A 24,253-nucleotide genomic window follows, 5' to 3' on the forward strand; every position below is an offset into this window, starting at 1 on the left:
ACAGACTCCTCAAATCTGTTTTTACTATCCCTCCATACCAAGAAACGCTCATCTATATATTTGCCGATGTATTTGATGGATGACAAAAAAGGATTGCTATGGTTAAAAATAAAATGCTCTTCCCAGTAAATCATAAAAATGTTATCAAAAGATGGTGAAAATGTAGCACCCATAGAGGCTCCCCTTATCTGAAGGAAGAAATCACCATTAAAGGGGTACTCTGGTGGAAAACTTTATTTATTTATTTTTTAAATCAACTGGTGCCAGAAATTTAAACAGATTTGGAACACAGAGCTCTCTGCTGACATCACTAGCACAGTGCTCTCTGCTGACATATCTGTCCATTTTAGGAACTGTCCAGAGCAACATATGTTTGCTATGGGGATTTTCTCCTACTCTGGACAGTTCTAAAAATGGACAGAGATGTCAGCAGAGAGCACTGTGGTCATGTCAGCAGAGAGCACTGTGTTCCAAAAAGAAAAGCATTTCCTCTGTAGTATTCAGCAGCTAGTAAGTACTGGAAGGATTAAGATTTTTTTTAATAGAAGTAATTTACACATCTTTTTAACTTTCTGGCACCAGTTGATTAAAAAAAATAAAAAATAAAGTTTTCCACCGGAGTACCCCTTTAAAAAAAAAAAAAATTGTTAGATCCGAAAAAATCGGAGGCCAAAATGATAAACTCTTTCAGATCAGGGGAGTAACTGCTATGGGTGTCCAGATGATGGGATAGAGCTAACAATCCTTGTTGTCGTGGTATGAAGGGATAGAGTGCGGTGACATCACAAGTGGCCCATTGATCGGACCATTCCATCTGATCCACTATTTCTAGGACATGTTTGGTGTTCTCTAAAAATGTGGGGGATACTTTAGTTAAAGGTTGTAAATATGAATCAAGTCAGTCTCTCCCCCAGCAAACCTATGCCGGCAGCAATAGCTCGGAGGGGGGGGGGGGGGGGGGGGGGGGGGGGGGAGGTACGGGGGATGGGAGACACTCCCTTGTGACGTTTGGGGAGAGAATGGAAGACTGGTGTGATGAGTTTCTCAACAAACAGGTATTCTTTAAGTCTATTATTTTTAACCATAGCAATCCTTTTTTCTCATCCATCAAATACATCGGCAAATATATAGATGAGCGTTTCTTGGTATGGAGGGATAGTAAAAAACTGATTTGAGGAGTCTGTGACATACATCAATGATAATGACCTAAATCTCAGATTCACAACACAATTCTCTACTGACAGCATTTCCCTTTCTAGAGGTTACATTATATGCACCTTCACACAGTGATAATCTAGATGTAGTTAACAACAAAATAGTGGTTAAACCAAACAGAAAGGAAACTGCGGGTAACACTGTCCTCCAGGCCAATTCCTGCCATCCCCGGCATGTCACCCTGAACATCCCCTATGGGGAATGCTTTCCACTTATATGGAATTGCACGGAGGACACTGTCTTTGAGCAGGAATCTATACTTTTACATGATTAAAAGCAAGATACTATGATGAGGTTACCTTAAAAAGTGCATATAGCAAAACAAGAACATTTTAAGTGTAGTTCCCTTATTTCCTCCATCAAAAAAGTGTCACAAGCCTATCCTCTAAAGAGAAAAAAGAAATGACCTGTTTTTGTTACAATCTATAGTAGACAATTCAAAATTCAATATAAAATTCTAAATATCATGCAGAAATATCTCCCTATTGAAAATGACACAGCTTTACAAGGTCTTGACAAAACACGTCAAAGTGGTCTCTCTAGAGGAGGCCCCTCTGTAGGCACCAAGTTATCCCCTAGCTTATTTCTGGATGATAACAAAAAGCATACTAATCCAACGTGGTTACACCATCCGGGTCACATGTCACATGCTCCCACATATCGGTTTCAAATTATTTTGAGTCCTACAGTACTGGTAAATGTTTTTTTTTTTTTAATTAAAGTTACGTTAATTGGAATACAACATCTGTTATTTTTTTAGCATCTTGCCGTACCTGCCGTTGCCAGTACGTAGGATGCACCTCCAATTCCCTGAAAACACGCATCAGACGACATATGTCTGATTACCAGAAATAAACAATTTAATGTGTCAGCATTATCAAAACATTTTAGAGATAGACATGATGGAGATGTATCATCTTTAAGTATAAATGCGGTTGAAAGGGTTAAAAAAACAATATTAGAGGAGGAGATTTGAAGCGCAAATTATTTAAGAGAATCCTATTGGATATTTGTACTAAACACGAGGGAACCATACGGTATGAATCAGACATGATTTAATCCTGACATAGTTATGCTGTCTGTGATAAATATATGGCTTTCACTAGTGTTTAGAAGTTACAGTCCAGTTTTTCCCCGTGTTCTCTACAATGTAATTCTTCGTTTTCGTGCTATACCAAATTTCTGTGTATTATGATACCTATTCCTATTGTTTGTTACTGACTACCGTATTTTTCGTCCTGTACGACGCACCGGCGTATAAGACGCACCCAATTTATAGGTGCAAAATCTTAAAAAATTAAGATTTTGAACCCAATAGTGGTCTTCAACCTGTGGACCTCCAGATGTTGCAAAACTACAACTCCCAGCATGCCCGGACAGCCGTTGGCTGTCCGGGCATGCTGGGAGTTGTAGTATTGCAACATCTGGAGGTCCGCAGATTGAAGACCACTGCATAGGAGGTAATACTCACGTGTCCCCGCCGCTCCAGACCCGTCACCGCTGCCCTGGATGTCGCTCCATCGCTGTCCCCGTCGCTCCGGAACGTCTCTGCTGCTGGCCGGGTATCCTTGCTCTCCGTCGCCGCCCTCACTTTGTTACGCACGCCGACGCATGTACGCAACGACGTGATGATGAGGAAGGAGAGCGCCGGCCATACAGGGGATCCCTGAACGGAGAAGACACCGAGGAGGCAGGTAAGGTCCCTCCCGCTGTCCTGTAAGCACTAACCCGGCTATTCAGTCGGGCTGTTCGGGACCGCCGCGGTGAAATCGTGGCGGTCCCGAACAGCCCGACTGAACAGCCGAGTTAGTGTCACTTTCCCTTCAAACGCGGCGGTCAGCTTTGATCGCCGCGACTGAAGGGTTAATACAGGGCATCACCGCAATCGGTGATGTCCTGTATTAGCCGCGGGTCCTGGCCGTTGATGGCCGCAGGGACCGCCGCGATAGGTATGTATTCGCCGTATAAGACGCACCGACTTTTCCCCCCCAGTTTTGGGGAAGAAAAAGTGCATCTTATACGCCGAAAAATATGGTAAATACTTTACGATTCAGTGTATAGGATTTTTTATATAGAATCCAGTCTCCAGGTCTTACTTTCTGGCTTCATTTTCCATGTTTTTGTATGTTGCTTTTAACTTTGTGATGTCACGGACACGTGACCAGTTCTAATTACTATATAAACTTCTATGTGTGTATATTTGCTATGCCATGATTAAGGATCTAGTTTGATCCGAAACGCATTGGTGATTTCTCGTGTGTGTATCTATTTGATCCGACAATAAAGAGCTCCTGATTTTACTCCACATACCGCGCTGGACATGGTTTCCTGTTGTATCCCTGCTGCTTGGTCCAGGAGCGCTACCGGCCAGTCTGAGCACAGGTGGTTGGAGTCAGCAATGGTGAGCGGTCAGCTACCTTTTCCGCACCCATGTATGGGATTTATATGTTTTAAAGGGGTACTCCGGAAAAAACATTTATTTAAAATAATCTGGTGCCAGAAAGTTATACAGATTTGTAAATTACTTTTATTAAAAAAAAATCTTAATCCTTCTAGTACTTATGAGCTGCTGTACGCTCCACAGGAAGTTCTTTTCTTTTTGAATTTCTTTTCTGGCTGACCACAGTGCTCTCTGCTGACACCTCTGTCCGTGTCAGGAACTGTCCAGAGCCGTAACAAACCCCATAGAAAACGTATCTTGCTCTGGACAGTTCCTGACACGGACAGAGGTAGCCCTTTAACACCTATTTCTAGATATCTAAAAACTAGTGTATATAGCTCATGCAGTGCGATAATATGGTGATTTTTCTTTGTCAAAAATCCCCAAAAACTTTGTTGGCTTGTTGGTTATGTTGTCTCATGAAACGAGAAAAACTTTCAAACTTTTTGCCTAAAAATAGACCCTGTCCTCACTGCAGAATTTTAGGTGGATTTTAGCAGATCTACAGCGAAATCTTTTTGAATTCCTCCCTATTCGGTGTCATTTGAAGATCTATATGAGGTAGAAAGTCACTTATTGACACATTTCCATGCCGATTCCATACAGAAACTGTGTATGTGGGTTATGTCTATTGTACAGGGCTGATCTGCATCCAAAACTAAGCATAAAGCAGAATATATATACCTTGGATTACTGATGCCGTGTGATAGAGGTTGTGTGTTATTTGTACAAATAAGCAGTTTTTAGGAAGGTTTCCTCACGATTTGGCTGACAGCGGATGAGATGGAGGGGACTCTCTGTGACCGATTCGGCTAAATTGGCAGACACTAAACAAATTGTATTCTCTGGACTTTCTGGTTTTATACCGTACTAAAAGGGGTACTCCGCTGAAAAACATCCAAAGGATAGGGGATTAGATGTCTGATCGCTGGGGTCCAGCCACTGGGGACCCCCACAATCCCCGGCGCGGCACCCTAGTCATCCATGCTGGATGACTGGCAACTACAGCCGCCACGCCCCCTCCATTCATGTCTATGGGAGGAGGCGTGACGGCTACGTAGTAGCCGTCACGCCTCCTCCCATAGACATGAATTAAGGGGGCATAGCGTGACATCACGGCCCAGAGATCACGGGGGCCCCCAGCGATCAGACATCTTATCCCCTATCCGAAAGATAGGGGATAAGATGTATTTTGGCGGAGTACCCCCGAGTGTTGTAGAGTTTTAACCCAACAGGTATCCCCAGCAATGCTAGACTCCTTCGAACAAAGTTCCTGGCAAACTTCTCAGCAATAAGATGGATTTCACCTTATTTCCCGCCAGAATAATTTGTTTCTCCGTGTGCAGTCTCTCTGGACTCCCCTGGCTCCCGCTCACATATCATTTTTCTTGTTAAGGGGCTTCAGAGGAGAAGTCTGTTTCCTGGCAATTCTTTTCGCAGAACCTTTCTCCCTGCAGGCTCTTGGTCTCTTAGTATACAATGCTCTGTTATTGTGTGAGTGTGCGGATCAAAGCTCTAGTGCAGTCACCAGATAGAGTCTGAAGATGAACGTCAGCCATTCTCGGAGGTTTTAAACTTGCAGTATCCTTTCCCGGTTTTATGTCTACGTTATGGTTTCCTCTTTTTCTGATTTTTACTAGTCACAATAAGTGTTCCAGCTTAGGCTGTGGACTGCTGTATTGGCTCCGACACAACACGAGAGCATTGGATAGTATTCTGCCTCCAAGAGCCAGCTGGATTCTGGCTTTTTTGTTGATTTTCCAACGTTATATTCCACTGACCAATGACCTCTTATCCTCTCCTGAAGCACATGGGTTAATACTAATGGTCCTTGGCATTTGTCCAAAGTGTTGTGTAAGATATTACTTCGTTACTATGTCATCCTACAGAGTTGGTGATGAACGTGAAATTTCTGTGGCTGTGAAAAGTGAAGTTAGTTTACTCTTTGGAAAGAAAGTCGTCCAGTCTGCAATATAAATTATAGTAAACCTGCGATCCAAACTTTTTTTGGCCTGCAGTTTTCCGGATTTAACCAATGTCTTCTGCTTTTGAAGCTTGGTGTCCTGTGATGTAGACATTGTATCAGGGATATGTAGTCTTCACTGACCTGAGGAAGAGGGGAGCAGGTCCCCTCAAAACGCGTTGTCCCTTGTACTGGAATATAAAGCCATTATTTGTTTATTTGCCCCTTGGTTATTGCTAAAACTTAACTCACTTTACATTCAGCGAGTGATGATCAAGTGTCCTTTTTTTTTTTCTTCCCATACGTGGGAATCACCAATGTAGACATTGTAGACTTTTTCCTGTATGAGAAGGGACGCCGTCCTGTGATGTCATTAAAAATCAATCTAGTAGAGTTATGACATTTGCTTTTTTAATATGGCGCCATCTGGTGTTCGTGTTTGTATAACAATTTGAACATCCACCCACTTAGCTGAGTGCTGGGGAAGGACACACACAAGCTCAGTCACTCTCCTCAAACAGGTCTTTGCATAATGATCCTCTGTCAACTGAAGAGCAGTCAATAGAACTAACTTTCTGCTTGTCAGGGAAGGAGAAGAGCCTTTTCAGTAACAGCAATATAACTAACAAGGATTGCAAAGCTGTGGATTGTACAGTAAGAAGCGCTTGTATTGTCAGCTGCCAGAGGGTGGGGGGTGGGGAGTAAACTAATTCTGCCCAAAGCCCAACCCCAGCAGCACCAAGGGGGATCATATGGTCGCAAAAAGTTATGAAATTGTAAAATGTTATGTATTAAATACTGCAAATTACTACATGGCAATTATTTCTGACTGTTGGTATTAACATGATATGTGAGATAACCCCTTTAAAAGAAAATTAAAGGGGTACTCCACCCCAGACATCTTATACCCTATCCAAAGTATAGATGATAAGATGTCTGATCATGGGGATCCCGCTGCTGGGGACCCACGCGATCTCAGCTGCGGCACCCCAAACATCCGGTGCACTGAGCGATCTTCGCTCCGTGCTTGATGACTGGCGATGGCGGGCGGAGGCTCGTAACGTCATGGTCACGCCCCGCTCATGACGTCTTGACCACGCCCCCTCAATGCACCTCTAGACTTGCATTGAGGGGGCGTGGCCGTGACGTCAAGAGCTTCTGGAGCTGCATTCGGTGCTCTAAACAAACGGCGGGTGAAGCAGGAAATGGCGGGGGTCCCCATTGATCAGACATCCTATCCCCTATCCTTTGGTTAGGGGATAAGATGTCTAGGGGTGGAGTACCCCTTTAAGGAAGAGATCCTTCAACAAATACTTTCTAACATGGGAAGGTATTTTGCTGTCCCGGATCATTACAGCACTTGTGTCTGTGCAGCTGTGCAGATTTCTCTTCGAAGCGCAAAATGTCAGTAGTCACCCCCAACTTTTCTGAGAAAATGTTATGGTTAAAAAAACAAAGTTGAGTTTCTGGATGCCATATGCTGAATGATAGGTTCAGCTACTTTTGTATGTTGGACATAGTTTCCCAGAAGTTCACATGTGGCCATTGGTAAAGAAATTGTTTTCAAAATCTTCAGATATGTTTGACGTTAACTGGAAAAGATGGAAAGAATTATCCCGAAAACCTGATGAGTCACACTCATTACTTTGCAGTCAGTTTAATTTTGTGTGTTGTTGTATGGATAGAAGGACCTAAGGACATTCTACATTGTATGGTCTATTGAGTTTAAGCCAGCCAGAGGCATAGCTTTATGCTACTTAGCCCGGATGCAAAAAAAACTATACCTAAGAAGACCACAAAATGTCACTTTACTTGTGCCCATATACTTGTATACTGCAGAATGGCCCATAGGTTGTTTTTGGGGCAAAATAAATAAAAAGGGTGTGCTTTAAATATTCACCAAACTCCACGTTTGAATGGGAGATAAATAGGATAAGGTACATTTTCTTGATTGATTTGTGTGTGTGTGTGTGTGTGTGTGTATGTATGTATGTATATGTATGTATATATATATATATATATATATATATATATATATACATATACAGTGATCCCTCAACTTACAATGGCCTCAACATACAATAGTTTCAACATACAATGGTCTTTTCTGGACCATTGTAAGTTGAAACCAGACTCAACATACAATGCTACGGACAGTTCAGATCTGTGAAACGTGTCAATGAACTGACCAATCAGAATGGGCTTTCACTGGTAAAACTTCTGTATTACTGAAGTGCATGCACTGCCTGGTGTCTGGTAGCGCCCGCTACAGTACAGGGAGGTATTACATGTTCTGTACCTTTTACCTGCTTCTTTGGACACCAGGTGACGGCGGCTCCATGTTACTTTTTTTGGACATTGTGTGTACTGTACAGGACACCGAAGAAGCTCCTGTCCTCTACATAGACCAGTGCTTCCCAAGCAGGGTGCCCCCAGCTGTTGCAAAACTACAACTCCCAGCATGCCCGGACAGCCAAAGGCTGTCCGGGCATGCTTGGAGTTGTAGTTTTGCAACAGCTGGAGGCTCCCTGCTTGGGAAACACTGACATAGACAGTGATTACAGCTCCCAGCAGATCTTTCTTACTTTTATATGTAAGGATTTGCTTTATCTATATTAGTTATCTACTTATTTTTCTTTAATCCTCACTTTTTCCTATTTTTGGATGACATTTTGGTGCCTTTAGAACCAATTACCAGGTTTCCATAGAGTTCTGGTCTCAACATACAATGGTTTCAACATACAATGGTCGTCCCAGAACCAATTAATATTGTAACTTGAGGGAGCACTGTATGTGTGTGTGTATATATATATATATATATATATATATGTGTGTGTGTGTATATGTGTGTGTGTGTATGTATGTGTGTGTGTATATATGTGTATATATATATATATATATATATATATATATATAAATATAGGCTTGGTTGCACCAATATCCTTGTTTAGACATTCAATTCATATTTAAAATGTCAGAATAAACTAGAGATTATGTATGTTTTTGGTATTTACACACCTCAAATAATGTCTGTGTTGATGTACTAAGCTCACTGATTTACTTCGGTGCTCTCTTGTGTTGTCTCCTCCATCTTGTGTTGTTTGTACTGGTGCACATACATGTGCAGTTTGTTCCCTTTTTATTGCGTTCTTGGCAGTAGTGGGCCGTTCCCTGCTGATGATTGGTTTTGTTCAATGGTTCTCGACTTCTCTGCTTGTCAGAGAAAAACAAGGAGCAGGCAAAGTTTTATCCGTAGCTTCTCTGATAAGCAGAGAACTAGCACCTGCACAGTAAGTGTGCAATACTTTTTCTACAGCATGGGGAAGGACCCCGGAATCAAAACCACAGCCACAGTATGCTGCCCACCTATAAGTCACTATGATGCTGATGGCCTGAATAGATAGAGGGACATTTAATGGAGAGTAAAGCTTCACACAAAGGCGTGTAATATTTACCTGTATGGGGTTGTTTTACACAGAAATGGATTTATAAGATAAGCTCTTTAAACCGGACTTTAATGTTGTCAAAGGGACAAACAATACAATTACCACCAAGAAATGAAGAACGGAGCACTCACCCGGTTAATATCCTGAATATGCAGCTGAATAACGACAGGGTGTGCATCTTCGAGGGGAGCTCAGACGCCAGCCACGGACCGTATCATGCCAAACGGCGCTTCGTTAGTCCGTATAAAAAGCGCCGGTTGACATGATACTGTCCGTGGGCGGCGTCTGAGCTCCCCTCGTTCCATCTACCGCCTCCCTGCCGAAGACGTACACCCTGTTGTTATTCAGCTGCATATTCAGGATATTAACCGGGTGAGTGCTGCGTTCTTCATTTTCTTGGTGGTAATTGCATTTGGAGTTCTCTTTATATTCGTGAAGCACCTCCCGCACTCCTGTCCGGTAATAGAACGTTCCATTATCAGTAATCCATAGAATTTAGCAGTGTTGTGTCCAGTGACAATTTATCATTCTCCAGCTTTTTCTTAGTGGTATAAATATTAAACAATATCCAACCTGTATCTGAGAGTTTCAAAAATTATTGTTATTTATCAAAACCTGTGTAGAGGAAGATTGGTACAGTTGCCCATGGCAAGCAATAAGATGGCTTCTTTCATTTTTAAAAGGGCCTCTGAAAAAAGAAAGAAGCTATCTGATTGGTTGCTCTGCCCAACTGCACCACTCCTCCTCTACACAGGTGTTGATGACTCTCCCTTTTTGTCTTCTAACCACCGACAGAATCCACCTTATTTGTATAACTGTACATTGATGGTGCAGTAGATTATGATCGCTGGACCCCATGCTAAGTGTTTCATCCTTACATAGTTGCATAGATTGGTCGAAAAAAAGACATACGTCCTTCAAGTTCAACCAAGTAACGGAAGGGATATGGTGCGATGAAGGGGAAGGGATGTGATTATATTTCCGTAAAGGGGTACTCCGCCTCTAGACATCTTTTCCCTTATCCAATTGATAGGGCATAATATGTCTGATCGCTGGGGACCCCTGTGATCTCTGCTGCGGCACGGCAGACATCCAGTGCACGGAGCGAACTTCGCTCCATTCCGGATGATTGGTGATGTGGGGCAGGGGCTCGTGATGTCACTGCCATGCCCTCTCAATGCAAGTCTATGGGAGGGGGCGTGATGGCTCTAACACCCCCTCCCATAGACTTGCATTGATGGGGTGTGGCTGTGATGTCATGAGCTTCTGGCGCAGCGCCCAATCCTCTAAACGAACGCCGGGTGCAGCAGGAAGATCGTGGGGCTCACCAGCGGCGGGATCCCCACAATCAGACATATTATCCCCTCTCCTTTTGATAGGGAATAAGATGTTTATGGGCGGAATACTCCTATAATCATTTGAGTCCTTTGGATGCACTCAGTAAAGGGTTTGTGCTGGTTAACTCTGTATTAAAGGGTACCTCTCATCAAATAAACTCAACAATGAATGTTGAATAACTTTCCAATAGCATGTTAATGAAAAATATGCTTCTTTCTATTGTATTTTTCCCGATCAGTCCTGTCAGCAAGCATTCCTGACTCATGCTGGAGTCCTAAACACTCAGAGCTGCCAGCCTGCTTTGTTCACAGCCAAACAGGCTGTGAACAAAGCAGGCTGGCAGCTCTGAATGTTCTCCTTTCTGAACAAAGCAGACTGGCAGCTCGTAGTGTTTAGGACTCCAGCATGAGTCTGAAATGCTTGCTGCCAGGACTGGTAGGGAGACCCCTAGTGGTCATTTCTTCAAAGTGGAAAATTAAATAGAAAGAAGCATATTTTTTAATAACATGCAATTGTAAAGTTATTCTGCATACATTAATCTATAATATATCAAAAGTTTTTTGGATGAGCGGTACCCTTTAAGAGAGTAGGCTGAGGGGAAGTTTGGATAGAATTGGAGAACTTTTTTTGTGTATTATTTTTTAATTATAGACTATTCAAAGATAATTTCTTGCAACACTTGTAGCCTTTATTTAAACGTGGTTGAATTAGCAAAATGGCGTATTTTCTTGATTCTGCTGTAATGTGCGTGCCTTGCTGCATAAGGCTTATTATAAGAATGACTTTCTGCCTGTTCTGCATTCCTGTCTTTGGAAGGATGATGTAAAGCAGAATGGTAAAGTCAGGGATCCCGCGTTCTCCAGAGCCTATTCCATTCCTTGGTGGTTGAGTCACACACTCTCATGCTCTGTACAGATGGCGGCTGTGTTAGAGGATACACGCTACCTCTTCCTTATTGTGGGTGATTTGTATCTAATGAAATGTGTCTCCCAGGAGGATAAAAATGTATATTTTAGCTGCAGTGCAAAAGTCATCTCCACTCCCTCCATACTAAGGCTTGTTCTATCTATACGCTTGATGGTGCTAGTGGTAGTATATCAAATATTAATCTCTTGGTAAAATAATTATGTTTTCATATCGCTGCACAAAGTAACAAACACAAATTACAAATGAAGATGGAGAATCGGAAACCTGACAAAGATGAGTGAATAGACAACGGAATATGTGAATGGAGGCGCTTTGGGTTAGTTCTCCTTGTAGATAGAGGTACAGTACCAATGTTAGGGCCCCAATTACCAGGTATTTATTAAATATTCTTTAGGTAGGTCATAAATGTCTTTTGACACATTTGTACTGAGAGACGGTAATCCGCAATGAGAGACTGTAATCCAAAACTGCCATTGAGAAAAAAAATAAGAGGAAAGACTGTTGTATTTTCATGAAAGTTGTTATAGAGTTAACTGGTTGGAAGAGTTAGTTTTGGCTACAGCTACTGTTGTTAGTTTTGTACATTGATTTCCACATGTTTAGTTACTATAGGAGACAATATAAATGGCTATAGGTTAAAGCCCCATAAAGATTTTATGTGTAAAAGTGCAATCTCCTTCATTACATTATTTTTTCATTAGCGTGAGGTCTCTATTGCAGCCAGTTGGCACCATCACCTTCCTCAACTGCTCATTTTAAGAAAACCTGCTCGTGTTAATATGGAAAAACCCCGACTGAGCTGCAATTGAAGTATTCACCAGTCGCACATTTTACATCTGGTCGGCTGGATTTCTGGTCTCCCCCTGTTCTATAATAACAGAAAAAAAATAACCAAAAAAGCCCCAAAATGTTGTCAAGCCTGGTTCGGCCATGTTTATTACAATGGGGAGAACCTTTGGAAGTGGTTGGTCTCCCCGAGAGGAAAAATAGGATTGGTTATGATGAAATCTAAGATATAGACATCATGGGACAGTCCACATTGCCCATAAACACATTCATTTGGTCGCCAATCCCACCTGAATTGACCAGTATCTCTCTATTGTGTATGGCCAGCTTTAGCATTCTTTGACAAGTTGGAGCAAATTTTAATTTGTATGTAATTAATGCTATATGATTTAGAATCCATTCACTGACAAAGGATGGAGGTGAAAAACTAAAATTAAACTTTGATCCAAGTTTTATTTAACTGACTCCTGATAATAGATGACAGCTGCACTGTATAGGGGCCTTTTTCTGTTTAGGCCATGTTCACGCAGAGTCCCATTGCTTTCAATGGAATTTTGCTGAACCGTGCACACGGTGGAATTTCTGTCAAGTACAAATTCTTTTTTGCGATGGTGTATTACTGCTGTAATTTTTGTCAGTATTTAACATCACTCATCATAAGCTGAATTCTGCAGAAAAAAAATCAGTTTGGAAGTTCCATTACAGCAGCCTCTAGCATGCCATAGCCTTATTGTGTTTAGATCTTCTTACTTTTCGTTATTGTCTAAATGGAGGACAAGATCCCTGTGTGAGGCTGAAATGGGCTTTCCTAAAATCCTTTTTACACAATTCACAGATTCAGCACCTTCTACCCTTGTGTAGGGTTTTTAGGACATGCTAATAAAATATGTATTGTAGTTTTTCATCCCCATGCTTGGTCATTAAAGGGGTACTCTAGTGGAAAAAAATGTTTTTCAAATCAACCGATGCCAGAAAGTTATACATTTTAATTTAAAAATGTTAATCCTTCCATTATTTATCAGCTGCTGTATGCTCCAGAGGAAGTTGTGTAGTTCTTTCCAGTCTGACCACAGTGCTCTCTGCTGACACCTCTGTCTGTGTCAGGAACTGTCCAGAGCAGGATAGGTTTGCTATGGGGATTTGCTGCTACTGGGACAGTTCCTGACATGGACAGAGGTGTCAGCAGAGAGCACTGTGGTTAGACTGGAAATAACTAAACAACTTCCTTTTGTAGTATACAGCAACTGATAAGTCCTTGGGGGATTAAGATTTCTAAATAGAAGTAATTTACAAATCTGCATAACTTTCTGGCAACAGTTAAATTGAAAACATTTTTTTCTTCCAACGGAGTACCCCTTTAAATATGTCAGTAATGCTAAACATGAAACCTCAAAGGAATAAGAAAAGTAGGCAGGATAATTTATATTTTACACTATGTCTTCTGTACGTATTAACAAAGATTGATTGATTCAGTTTTGTAGACTTAGGCTGCCCATGGTCATTATTTTTCCCTTGGTGAGACCAGCAGGACAGCGTGGTGAAAGCAAAGGTTGTTCAGTTCTTAAAGGCAGGATTGAGTAATAAAGGGGTATTCCAGATTGATGCAATTCTCACATATACAATGGGTAGGTGATAACTGTTAAATCGGTAGATGTCAGACTGTAGGAATAACCCCAGATCCCCAAAACTGGGGACCCCTGTTCTGTTTCTCCAGCTTTAAGTCTGTGGAGGGGACATCAAGCATGTGCCCTGCTGCTCCATTCAGAGACTATGATAGTGACCTAGATAGATAGCAGAGTTCAGAGCTTTATTCACACTCCTCCAAGGGAGGGAATCGGTGGCAAGCAAAGGGGACCCCCCCCCCCCCCACAACCACCACCAATCTATAAGTGGGTAGACAAGATTACTCTAAACTGGAATACCCTTTTTAAGTAACAAATCATTCACAGACTTTTTCATTGAGTAGCCGTGTTCCTGATATTGATAAGTTGTATATCTCCTCTTACATTAGTATGCAGCCATTCTGAGTTACTCAGATCATTGCTGATGGAGCACTAGAAGCCATGTCGTATCTGTTACTTCTTTACATAAATCCAATAAAATATTAAACCAGCATAGTACATACATAGAAACCTTTACATGGAGGGATGTCCAGCGTTCCTCTTATCAACATTTTCGTCAATTACCGTTTATGGGTAAAGCTGAATAAAACGTCCTTGATAGTATCATGAAAAGTCTTCATGACCGGAGCCATTAATATAAACAGAGCATCTTCCTTGATTGTCCTTTCTTGTTTCAGTCTATTGGTCTTATCAACATTTGGACCTTTTTGAGAGAATAGGAGCCACCCCTGTACTCTGCCCAGTAGGTGCCATCTTGATGTTTACTTCGATACACACCTCCTCTGTACCACACACCATTGAGATTGGCATGGGCGCAAGCGTTGTACCACCATCCTCCTTTATGAAAGTGTGCACAGTTACCTGGGAACAGATGACAGTTATTAAATTTTTTCCAATATTGTTATATAAAGTTGGCTAGGTCATGACACACTGGTTGTACTGTGTCATGACCTACTGTGTCAAGGACTAGGCCATTTTACACCTTAGGACCAGAGCGTTTTTTGAACATCTGACCACTGTCACTTTAAACATTAATAACTCTTGAATGCTTTTAGTTATCATTCTGATTCCGAGATTGTTTTTTCGTGACATATTCTACTTTAACATGGTGGTACATTTTTGTGGTAACTTGCATCCTTTCTTGGTGAAAAATCCCCAAATTTGATGAAAAAATTAAAAATGTAGCATTTTTCTAACTTTGAAGCTCTCTGCTTGTAAGGAAAATGGATATTCCAAATAAATTTTTTTTTGTTCACATTTCCAATATGTCTACTTTATGTTTGCATCATAAAATTTACACGTTTTTACTTTTGGAAGACACCAGAGGGCTTCAAAGTTCAGCAGCAATTTTCCAATTTTTCACAAAATTTTCAAACTCACTATTTTTCAGGGACCAGTTCAGGTTTGAAGTGGATTTGAAGAGTCTTCATATTAGAAATACCCCACAAATTACCCCATTATAAAAACTGCACCCCCCCCCCAAAGTATTCAAAATGACATTCAGTCAGCGTTTTAACCCTTTAGGTGTTTCACAGGAATAGCAGCAAAGTGAAGGAGAAAATTCACAATCTTCATTTTTTACACTTGCATGTTCTTGTAGACCAAATTTTTGATTTTTTACAAGGGGTAAAAGGAGAAAATTTATACTTGTTTTTGTAGCCCAATTTCTCTTGAGTAAGCACATACCTCATATGTCTATGTAAAGTGTTCGGCAGGCGCAGTAGAGGGCTCAGAAGCGAAGGAACCATAAGGGGATTTTGGAGAGTACGTTTTTCTGAAATGGTTTTTGGGGGGCATGTCGCATTTAGGAAGCCCCTATGGTTTTAAGACAGCAATACCCCCCCACATGGCATACCATTTTTGAAACTAGACCCCTTGAGGAACGTAACAAGGAATAAAGTGAGCCTTAATACCCTACAGGGGTTTCACGACTTTTGCATATGTAAAAAAAAGTATATATTTTCACTAAAATGTGTTTCCCCCCCAAATTTCACATTTTGGCAAGGGTTAATAGCAGAAAATACCCCCTAAAATTTGTAACCCCATTTCTTCTGAGTATGGAAATACCCCATGTGTGGACGTCAAGTGCCCTGTGGTCGAACTACAATGCTCAGAAGAGGAGGAGCCCCATTGAGCTTTTGAAGAGTGAATTTGTTTGGAATGGTAGTCAGGGGCCATGTGCGTTTACAAAGCCCACCGTGGTGCCAGAACAGTGGACCCCCCCCCCACATGTGACCCCATTTTGGAAACTACACCCCTCACAGAATTTAATAAGGGGTGCAGTGAGTATTTATTAAAATTACATTTTTCATTTTCACGGACCACTGTTCCAAAAATCTATCAGACACCTGTGGGGTGTAAATGATCACTGTACCCCTTATTACAATACGTGAGGGGTGTAGTTTCCAAAATGGGGTCACATGTTGGGGGTCCATTGTTCTGGCACTATGGGGGCTTTGTAAACACACGTGGATAGGGGATAAGATGTATAAAGCAGGAATACCCCTTTAAAATAAGAGTGCAACATGTGCAATGTTACTTTCTCACCTGTGTACATATCCCTGTCTCTGTCCAGTGTGGTAAACTGTTTGCCGTTGTGCCAGACCATGGAATCTCCAGCATTCCCTTGGTACGTTCCCAGTCGGAGCCTGTAGTAATCGCTCTCTGGCTCTAGTCGGAAGCTGCTGTATTCTGCGTAGACTTTTTTATTGTTCCAGTCTTCTAGTTCAATCAGCAGCTTATAGTTATCTTGGTTTGTTAGCTGATAGATGTTCTCTAGCCCCAGCCAATACTCTGAATCAATGTTTCCAAAGCCTTTCTGTATAGAGAAACCACTTGTTAAGCACCATTTGTTTTTCATCTTGCAGTAGCGTAAAATACATGATTATTACAAATTGACTTTTAACAATGTTTCAACAGATTCGAGGCCTATATTATCTGCCTTGCAAACTGCTTCAACTCTCTCTTGTTTTGTGACTTCATAGCAGAGACATATCACAGATAATGTATGATATGAAACAATGTTTAATAAGTGAACAGTCTGGCTTCATGAGACATCCCTCAAAAACAGAAACATGTCAATAATACTTGTTAAATAGAGTAAGTAGAAAAAGGGGTACTCCGCCCCTAGACATCTTATCCCCTATTCAAAGGATGGGGACCCCCGCGATCTCCCTATTACACCAAGCGTTTGTTTAGAGCGTCGGGTGCAGCGCCGGAGGCTCGTGACATCACGGTTACGCCCCCTCAATGCAAGTCTATGGGAGGAGGTGTGACATCCGTCACGCCCCTTCTGTTAGACTTGCATTGAGGGGGACGTGGTCATGACGTCATGAGCCATCGCATCGCTCTGTGCACTGGATCTCTGGGGTGCCACAGCCGAGATCGCAGGGGTCCCCAGTGGCAGGACCCCCGCGATCAGACCTCTTATCCCCTATCCTTTGTAGTAACCCTGCGGAGTACCCCTTTAACCAATGATGAGTATTTTACATCAATCCCGTTGACAGATCAGATTTTCAGGATGGAGCCTTATCATGGACCAATTATAATTTACACCATAACATTTTTAACTGGACTGAGATCTGGGACTTTATCTGGTCATCAAGAAACATTATTGAACTGTATTATTCCAACACAATGACTTTATTATAACCAAACCTATTTTCTATTTAATGAATGAGAAGAGTATCTAATGCCTTTATTCTGTTCAGGTAATGATTGCAAGCTCCCCTAGTCCTTTACTTGACATGCAACTGGTATCATAAATGAGGAGATGTGATTGTTTTTGTCAGGCATAATCTTTAGATGTTCCATTAGAACGGCCCCAGACAAAAGTTCCAGCTCAGCTTCATCCCCTTGACCAATGCAGATTGGTGTTTCATAACTATATGATTTTCATACAACCCTCCATCCTCTATGCTTGTGTCTCCTTAGTCCACTCTAATAGTTTTTACTTCTGTTTGGGTGGTAATTCAGTTTTTTTATGGGATTTTACATATGGAGCTTTGTCATAAGCATTGCCTCATGTTTTCGCCCGTTTGTTGTGTATTTTGTATTTTCCAGGCATACTGCTTTGAGTTTTATTTACACTTTTTTTACCTGTATGTTTCCTTTAAGTAACATATCCATATTTTTTTTTTAAATACTTTTGCCAAGTTTGACACTCAGCTGACTGGGAACAACAATCATCTTTTGCTGCACTTTGTGCTGATTTCCAATTAGAAGGAGCTTAATGATCATGTAAATAATTTCTTTTGACAACTTGGAGCCATGTTTGCTTTCAATCAGCCAAGTCCACAGCTCAATAAAGACAGGAAGCACTTTCCCCCTTAGATGCAGACTAATTTACATTAGATTCTGTAATTGTTTCATGAAGTCGGAATGTTTCGCTATTAAACATTGATTTATGTCCTACCTCTGATTTGGGTATTTACTTAAAAACAAAATAAAAAAAAACCTTGGTGATCATCTTTATCACTTGTCTAATATTACTACTCCATTATTGTTCTTTTGTGTAGAAATTTGACTTTTTTTGGGCAACTGTCTATTATTTCTCTATAATGCTCTCAATGGGATACATTGTGCATTTCAAATGTTGTTCAGTTCATAACCACACATGCTTTTTTATTGGATTGTCTATTTTGTGTATTATTGCGTTGACATGGCTGACTTTAATGTATTGGCCAGAAATGTGTGGAGAGTTGGTCAGGTGTTGCTAGAATTATGGTAACCTGTAGAAATATATATATTTTTTTTTTATGACAAATTATATCTACTATATGCCACTAATTCCATAAACCCAAAAGGGCATAAGCAACCAGACTGATATTTGGTGTATATGCGGTGGTGCTGTACATACAGAAATATTAAATCAATGTGACACAAATAGTAATCCCATAAAAGAAGTAAATACTCTTACCTTATAGGTTTCCCAGTTCCTGAAAAAGTTGGCTGATCCATCAATCCTCCTCTGTATGACTGCCCAACCACCAGGATCCAAACTGTTCTCACACCAGAGCTGCATTTGACTATTGGCATCTTTGGGTTTTATTAAGTAAATTCCACTGCTGGTAAATCCAGAGTCTTTTGCATGTTTGCAGTCTTTGAACGGACCTGTTGAGAGTCCATTTTAATTGTTACATGTACAATGTATAATTTAGCTCGATTTTAGTTCATAGTTTCTAACCCAGTTCCGAATAATTAGAAAATTGCTGCAGGCTTCGTTTTTCCTCAAATTAAATAAAAACTGGTCTTGATCTTTCCATATACCACATGGCATCTCAAACAAACTCCTCACAAATTCACAAATTCCTTTCCACTATTGGGACAGCCTTACAATGTTGGGTGACATCTTCCTCTCTGTCTGCATTTACTGGTTGGCCCATGTTTCTTGCCTCTATCCCCTACCCCATCCCACTTTTTTTTCCATCTTCCTTTCCTTCCCATTTATTGTGACTATAACCACAACAAAAGCCTCTACTCCTGAAGATGTCAATGAAAAATATTACAAGACCATCCTTAAAGGGGTACTCCGCTGCTCAGCGTTTGGAGCAAACTGTTCCGAACGCTGGAGCCGGCGCCGGGAGCTTGTGGTGTCATATCCCCACCCCCTCATGGCATCATGCCCCGCCCCCTCAATGAAAGTCTATGGGAGGGGGCATGACTGCTGCCATGCCCCCTCCCACAGACTTTCATTGAAAGGGGCGGGATGTTTTGAGGGGGTGGGGCTATGACATCCCAAGCTGCCGGCTCCAGCGTTCGGAACAGTTTGTTCCAAACGCTGAGCAGCGAAGTACCCCTTTTAAATATATCTCACAACTAAAGAGACATTCCCAACCTAGGTTACCAATTTGCGTGGTTGGTGTGAGATCCTTTATACAGTCCCCTATCAGAGCTTCCTCACATCCATTCATTTCCACCTTTTTCCATTTTTTCCTCTAACACCCAATTAGACAGGTTTCCCAAGGGAAAATTGTTCCATAAACACAATCAAAATATAATAAGGTCACTTAAAAATGGCAACTTTATCTTTTTTGAAAGAGCAGAAATTTGGATTAAGATCCGGTGTAACTCGTTCAGTAACTCCCTGTTATAATGGTGAAGTGCCCCTCTGATTGAATACACAAGTGCTTGTTGTAACCTAGCTCAAGCATAGGCACGTCCACATTTAGGTTGGCACACTTGCTGGTATTTGTGGTAGAGCATCCCACGCAATCCTCAGCATTACTGCTTTGAGGGAGAATTGAGAAGGGGTGTATATTGAAAAGCCGCACACAACCAGTATATCCAGCTTATGTAAGCCACACTTTAGTATCCTCTTACACTGCCACAATATTTTCCTAATGCTTTACTGTAAAATGAAGCCGAAAACATTAAATGTATAAACAAGTATTGATTAAATGCCTTAAAATAAACCCCTGCCCTGGCAACCTTAGACGATTCAGTGGAGCATAAGAATACGTAAAGACATATTCTAGACAACAGAAAGAATAGCTCAAGTACATAGCATCAGTAAGAGTTCTCCTTTATGTCAGTTGCTCCATTGATAGGTCATGTTAACCATCATGTCCTACAGAGATCACTGTCCTGCCTATGACTAGAATATTTCAATCGCTCGTATAATTGGTAAATCTCAATGTCTAGTGTTCTAAGCTGTGCATGTATAAACCTTTAAGTCCACCATGCGTGTCTGGGCACAGACTTTAGTCTTTGTAACTTATACATTATTGGTGATTCCATGCCTAACTAAGTATATGGACCAACGTGGTCTGCTTCGTTCAATATGGCTTTTTATTGCTTTCAAAATAGTTTCGTTTTATATTTATATTGCTCTGAAAACCTGTGTGTATCCATGGTTAGACTAACAGTGTAGTCATAGTCCCTTATATCTTTCCCCTACTTTTTCCTAACAAGTAGAGCAAATTGTTTGAATGCATACGATATATACGCATTTAGACAGTTTGTAATACATGTACGGTAGCTTGTTTTGATGCCAGTCCATTTTAGCCCTTGGGTTTAAAGCAAAAAATATTATGACCCTGATATATCCAGAAAGCACCAAAATGGTTACCAAAAATTTTGTAGACGGAGAGCCAAGTTACCATTGGAATATTGCTTAGAAATATTTACGTACTCTTTTGCTATAATGCTGTTGTGGACTAGCAGGATAATAGACTGATGTGTATCTAGTGACCACCCATAAGGCAGCAACAATGGCTACAAGTGCCCTGTAGTACAACAGTGTTTGGCCTGATCTCTCATGCAGTTACACTATAAATACTCTTAAACTGCATCTGTCATCTGCTGCCACTATATTAAACCACTCCCAATATAACCGATAATATAGGTCCCTCTTTGTTTTGCTCATGCTTTTAAACTGCCGAAATTCAAATGTAATCATTACGGTTGGATAATAAGATGAGCAGTGCCAAGGCTTGAAAACCTGCATACTGACACTCCTCTCCTCACTCCCTCCACGTCCCATCTACCAGCACCGTGCTTTGTCTGTCTGTCAAGGCGGTACAAGAGGACATGAAGATAGGGAGGAGAGCTGTGCCAGCATAGATTTTGCAGTCCTTGGCACCTTCCATCCATCTGTTCAGCCATAATGAATAGATTTGATTTTCAACTGTAAAAGCATGGATTAGCATCTGTTAGATTGGGATTGGTTTGCTATAGTGGCAACGGGTGACAAATGTATTTTAAAGAAAAAAATCACATATCCCAGGCCAGAATGTGGAATTACCTTCTCATTAAGGGGGGACTCCGCTTCTCAGCCTTTGGAACAAACTGTTCTGAACGCTGGAGTCAGCGCCGGGAGCTCGTTGCGTCATAGCCCCGCCCCATTATGCCATCACGCCCCGCTCCCTCAATGCAAGCCTGTAGGAGGCAGCGTGATGTCACGCCCCCTCCCATAGACTTGCATTGAGGGGGGCTATGACGTCACGAGCTGCCGGCTCCAGCATTTGAAACAGTTTGTTCCAAACGCTAAGCAGCGGAGTACTCCTTTTAAAGGTCTATTGACACGTACAGTATTCTGCGCAGATTTGATGCACAGGATTTCAAGCTGTGCTCAGTCATTCGGTTTACATTGAAGTCTGCAGCAGAAAATCCTGTGCATCAAATCTGCGCAGAATACTGTACTCTGGAGGAAAAAATATTTATTTCATATCAACGTGCCAGAAAGTTATACAGTTTTGTAAATTACTTCTATTTAAAAATTGTAATCCTTTCAGTACTTATCAGCTGTTTTAATGCTCCAGAGGAAGTTGTATGGTTCTTTCCATTCTGACCACAGTGCTCTCTGCTGCCACCTCTGTCCATTTCACAAACTGTACAGAGCAGGAGAGGCTTGCTGTGGTGATTTTCTCCTGCTCCGGACAGTTCCTGACATGGACAGAGGTGTCAGCAGAGAGCACTGTGGCCAGACTGGAAAGAACTATATAACTTCCTCTGGAGCATACAGCAGCTAAGGATTGAAAAAAGAAGATATTTAAATAGAAGTAATTTACAAATCTGTATAACTTTCTGCCACCATTTGATTTCAAATCCTTTTCCCCTCCAGAGTATCCTAAAGCCTTTTTTTTTTTTTGATCCCATTGAATTCTTTCTGCTTCTAAGAATAGACTGCCATACCTGGCCCCTGTGACCAGCCCTCCCTGCAGCGAGCATAGTTTGCTGTTGGTGTGTTGGATGCTGTAATGTTTAATTTGTTGTTTAGTCCTGAGATTGTTCCTGAGGCATGTCTGTTTTCATTGTAATGGTGTAACAGAGACTTTTGTTTGTTAGGAATTGTAGTTTTTGTTGAGCGCACTTTCTGTGAGGCCCCTCAGGATCCCCAGGATGACTCTCTGAATATTGACGTGGCATACTTCATTCCTTTGGATAAAGCTTATTATTTTTTTTTTGTCTTGCCTGCTAGTAAAGAAGTAACTTTTTGCTTGACAAATGACATTTCACTAAAAGAAAGCAATAGCATTAATCTTTAAAATGGTAAAACTACTTGTGGATTATTTCCAGAGAGTAATTATTAAAATGCCGGGTCTAGGAAAAAAAATATCCAGTGTAAGAACTCTGATAATTCACTGTGCGTTACAATATGAAGACATTTTGTATTTGTTGTTTAACAAGCTCCTAATGTGAGATAATGCGCCTGGCAGCATTTGGTATAGATTAGCTGCAGGTAATCACTTTAATCGTTTACAGCCCTCGGTAGAATACGGATCATCTGGCAGCGGAGTGCTTCTATCTTATGAAAACTAGACATCCACACCAATCTGAAGCCACCCACACGGTAGATTGTTGCTTTAATATCCTATTGTTTTCTGCTGAATGTTCAGACACTCTATAAGCGGATTCCTGGCTTCCTAATGCAGTATACGAGTAATTCATAGTTGTCAAATACTTTGCTGGCATTTGCCATTCCTACATCCTTTACCTACAATATTTAGCACTCCGACAGTTTGTTTTTTGGGGGAAAATGGAGTACTAAATTGCTAGCTCAGTTGTTCCATCCAACCTCAGCTGCATCCATACATTTTGAGCCCTTTTAAAATGGACACCTGTGGAAGAAGATGAAGGAAGAAAACCTATGTGCCCAGGCGCTGCGGATTCTTGACCCAAAAATGTGGACGGAGGCAGAAGTGGATAAAAAAAAAGATCCCTCGGCAAGGACCACTTCATTAAATAAAATAACAAACAAATAGCAGATTACGCGAAACGTGATATCTGCTATTTGTTTATTTTATTTAAAGGGGTAGTCCAGTGGTGAAAAACTTATCCCCTATCCTAAGGATAGGGGATAAGTTTGAGATCGCGGGGGTCCGACCGCTGGGGCCCCCTGCAATCTCTCTGTACGGGGGCCAGGCTCTCCGGCCAGATAGAGGGTGTCGACCCCCGCACGAAGCGGCGGCCGACACGCCCCCTCAATACATCTCTATGGCAGAGCCGGAGATTGCCGAAGGCAGCGCTTCGGCTCTGCCATAGAGTTGTATTGAGGGGGCGTGTCGGCCGCCGATTCGTGCGAAGGTCGACACGCCCCCTTCCCGCGGGCTGTCGGAGCTCCGTACAGGAGATCGCAGGGGGCCCCAGCGGTCGGACCCCCCCGCGATCTCAAACTTATCCCCTATCCTTAGGATAGGGGATAAGTTGTTCACCACTGGGTCACCACTAGACTACTCCTTTAATAAAGTGTTCCTTGCCGAGGGATCTTTTTATCCACTTCTGCCTCCGTCCACATTTTTGTGTCAAGAATCCACAGCGCCTGGGCACATAGGTCTTCCTCCTTCATCTTCTTCTGCCACTACTTCAGGACTGGGCTCCCCCATGCTTCCTGCGAAGTCCCATCTTCAGCAGTGGTTTTGTTTCTGTGGTACCCAAGAAAACTAGGGTGATCAGCGCATGTCCTATCGCTTTGAGGTGAGCGGCCAACCACTAGATGCGTCGGTTGCCCCAACAACTACGGTAGTTTTGTTCCACCTGCCAATGGTAATACACGAGGCACCACTTGTGTGGTCTT

At 41.7% G+C, this 24,253-nt stretch overlaps 2 protein-coding genes across 16 annotated transcripts in view; one reads left to right on the forward strand and one right to left on the reverse strand.

Annotated features, from left to right (window-relative positions):
• RALGPS2 (Ral GEF with PH domain and SH3 binding motif 2) overlaps positions 1-24,253 on the forward strand; it is a 264,782-nt gene that overhangs the window by 160,567 nt on the left and 79,962 nt on the right. The window lies entirely within an intron of this gene.
• The window catches only part of ANGPTL1 (angiopoietin like 1), a 98,717-nt gene that overhangs the window by 56,387 nt on the left and 18,077 nt on the right, over positions 1-24,253 (reverse strand). For 2 of the 3 annotated variants that reach the window (XM_056531822.1, XM_056531821.1), the window contains exons 3-5: positions 18,656-18,849; positions 16,285-16,555; positions 13,333-14,598 (exon numbers count right to left, since the gene is read on the reverse strand). In XM_056531822.1, coding sequence (XP_056387797.1) covers positions 14,411-14,598; positions 16,285-16,555; positions 18,656-18,849 — 653 coding nt within the window. In that variant the 3' untranslated portion in view covers positions 13,333-14,410. Of the gene's footprint in view, positions 1-13,332; positions 14,599-16,284; positions 16,556-18,655; positions 18,850-24,253 lie in introns of those variants that run through there. The other variant, XR_008846547.1, reaches the window with a different exon arrangement.

Source organism: Hyla sarda, chromosome 7 (assembly GCF_029499605.1).
Source record: "Hyla sarda isolate aHylSar1 chromosome 7, aHylSar1.hap1, whole genome shotgun sequence".
Classification (NCBI taxonomy): domain Eukaryota; kingdom Metazoa; phylum Chordata; class Amphibia; order Anura; family Hylidae; genus Hyla; species Hyla sarda.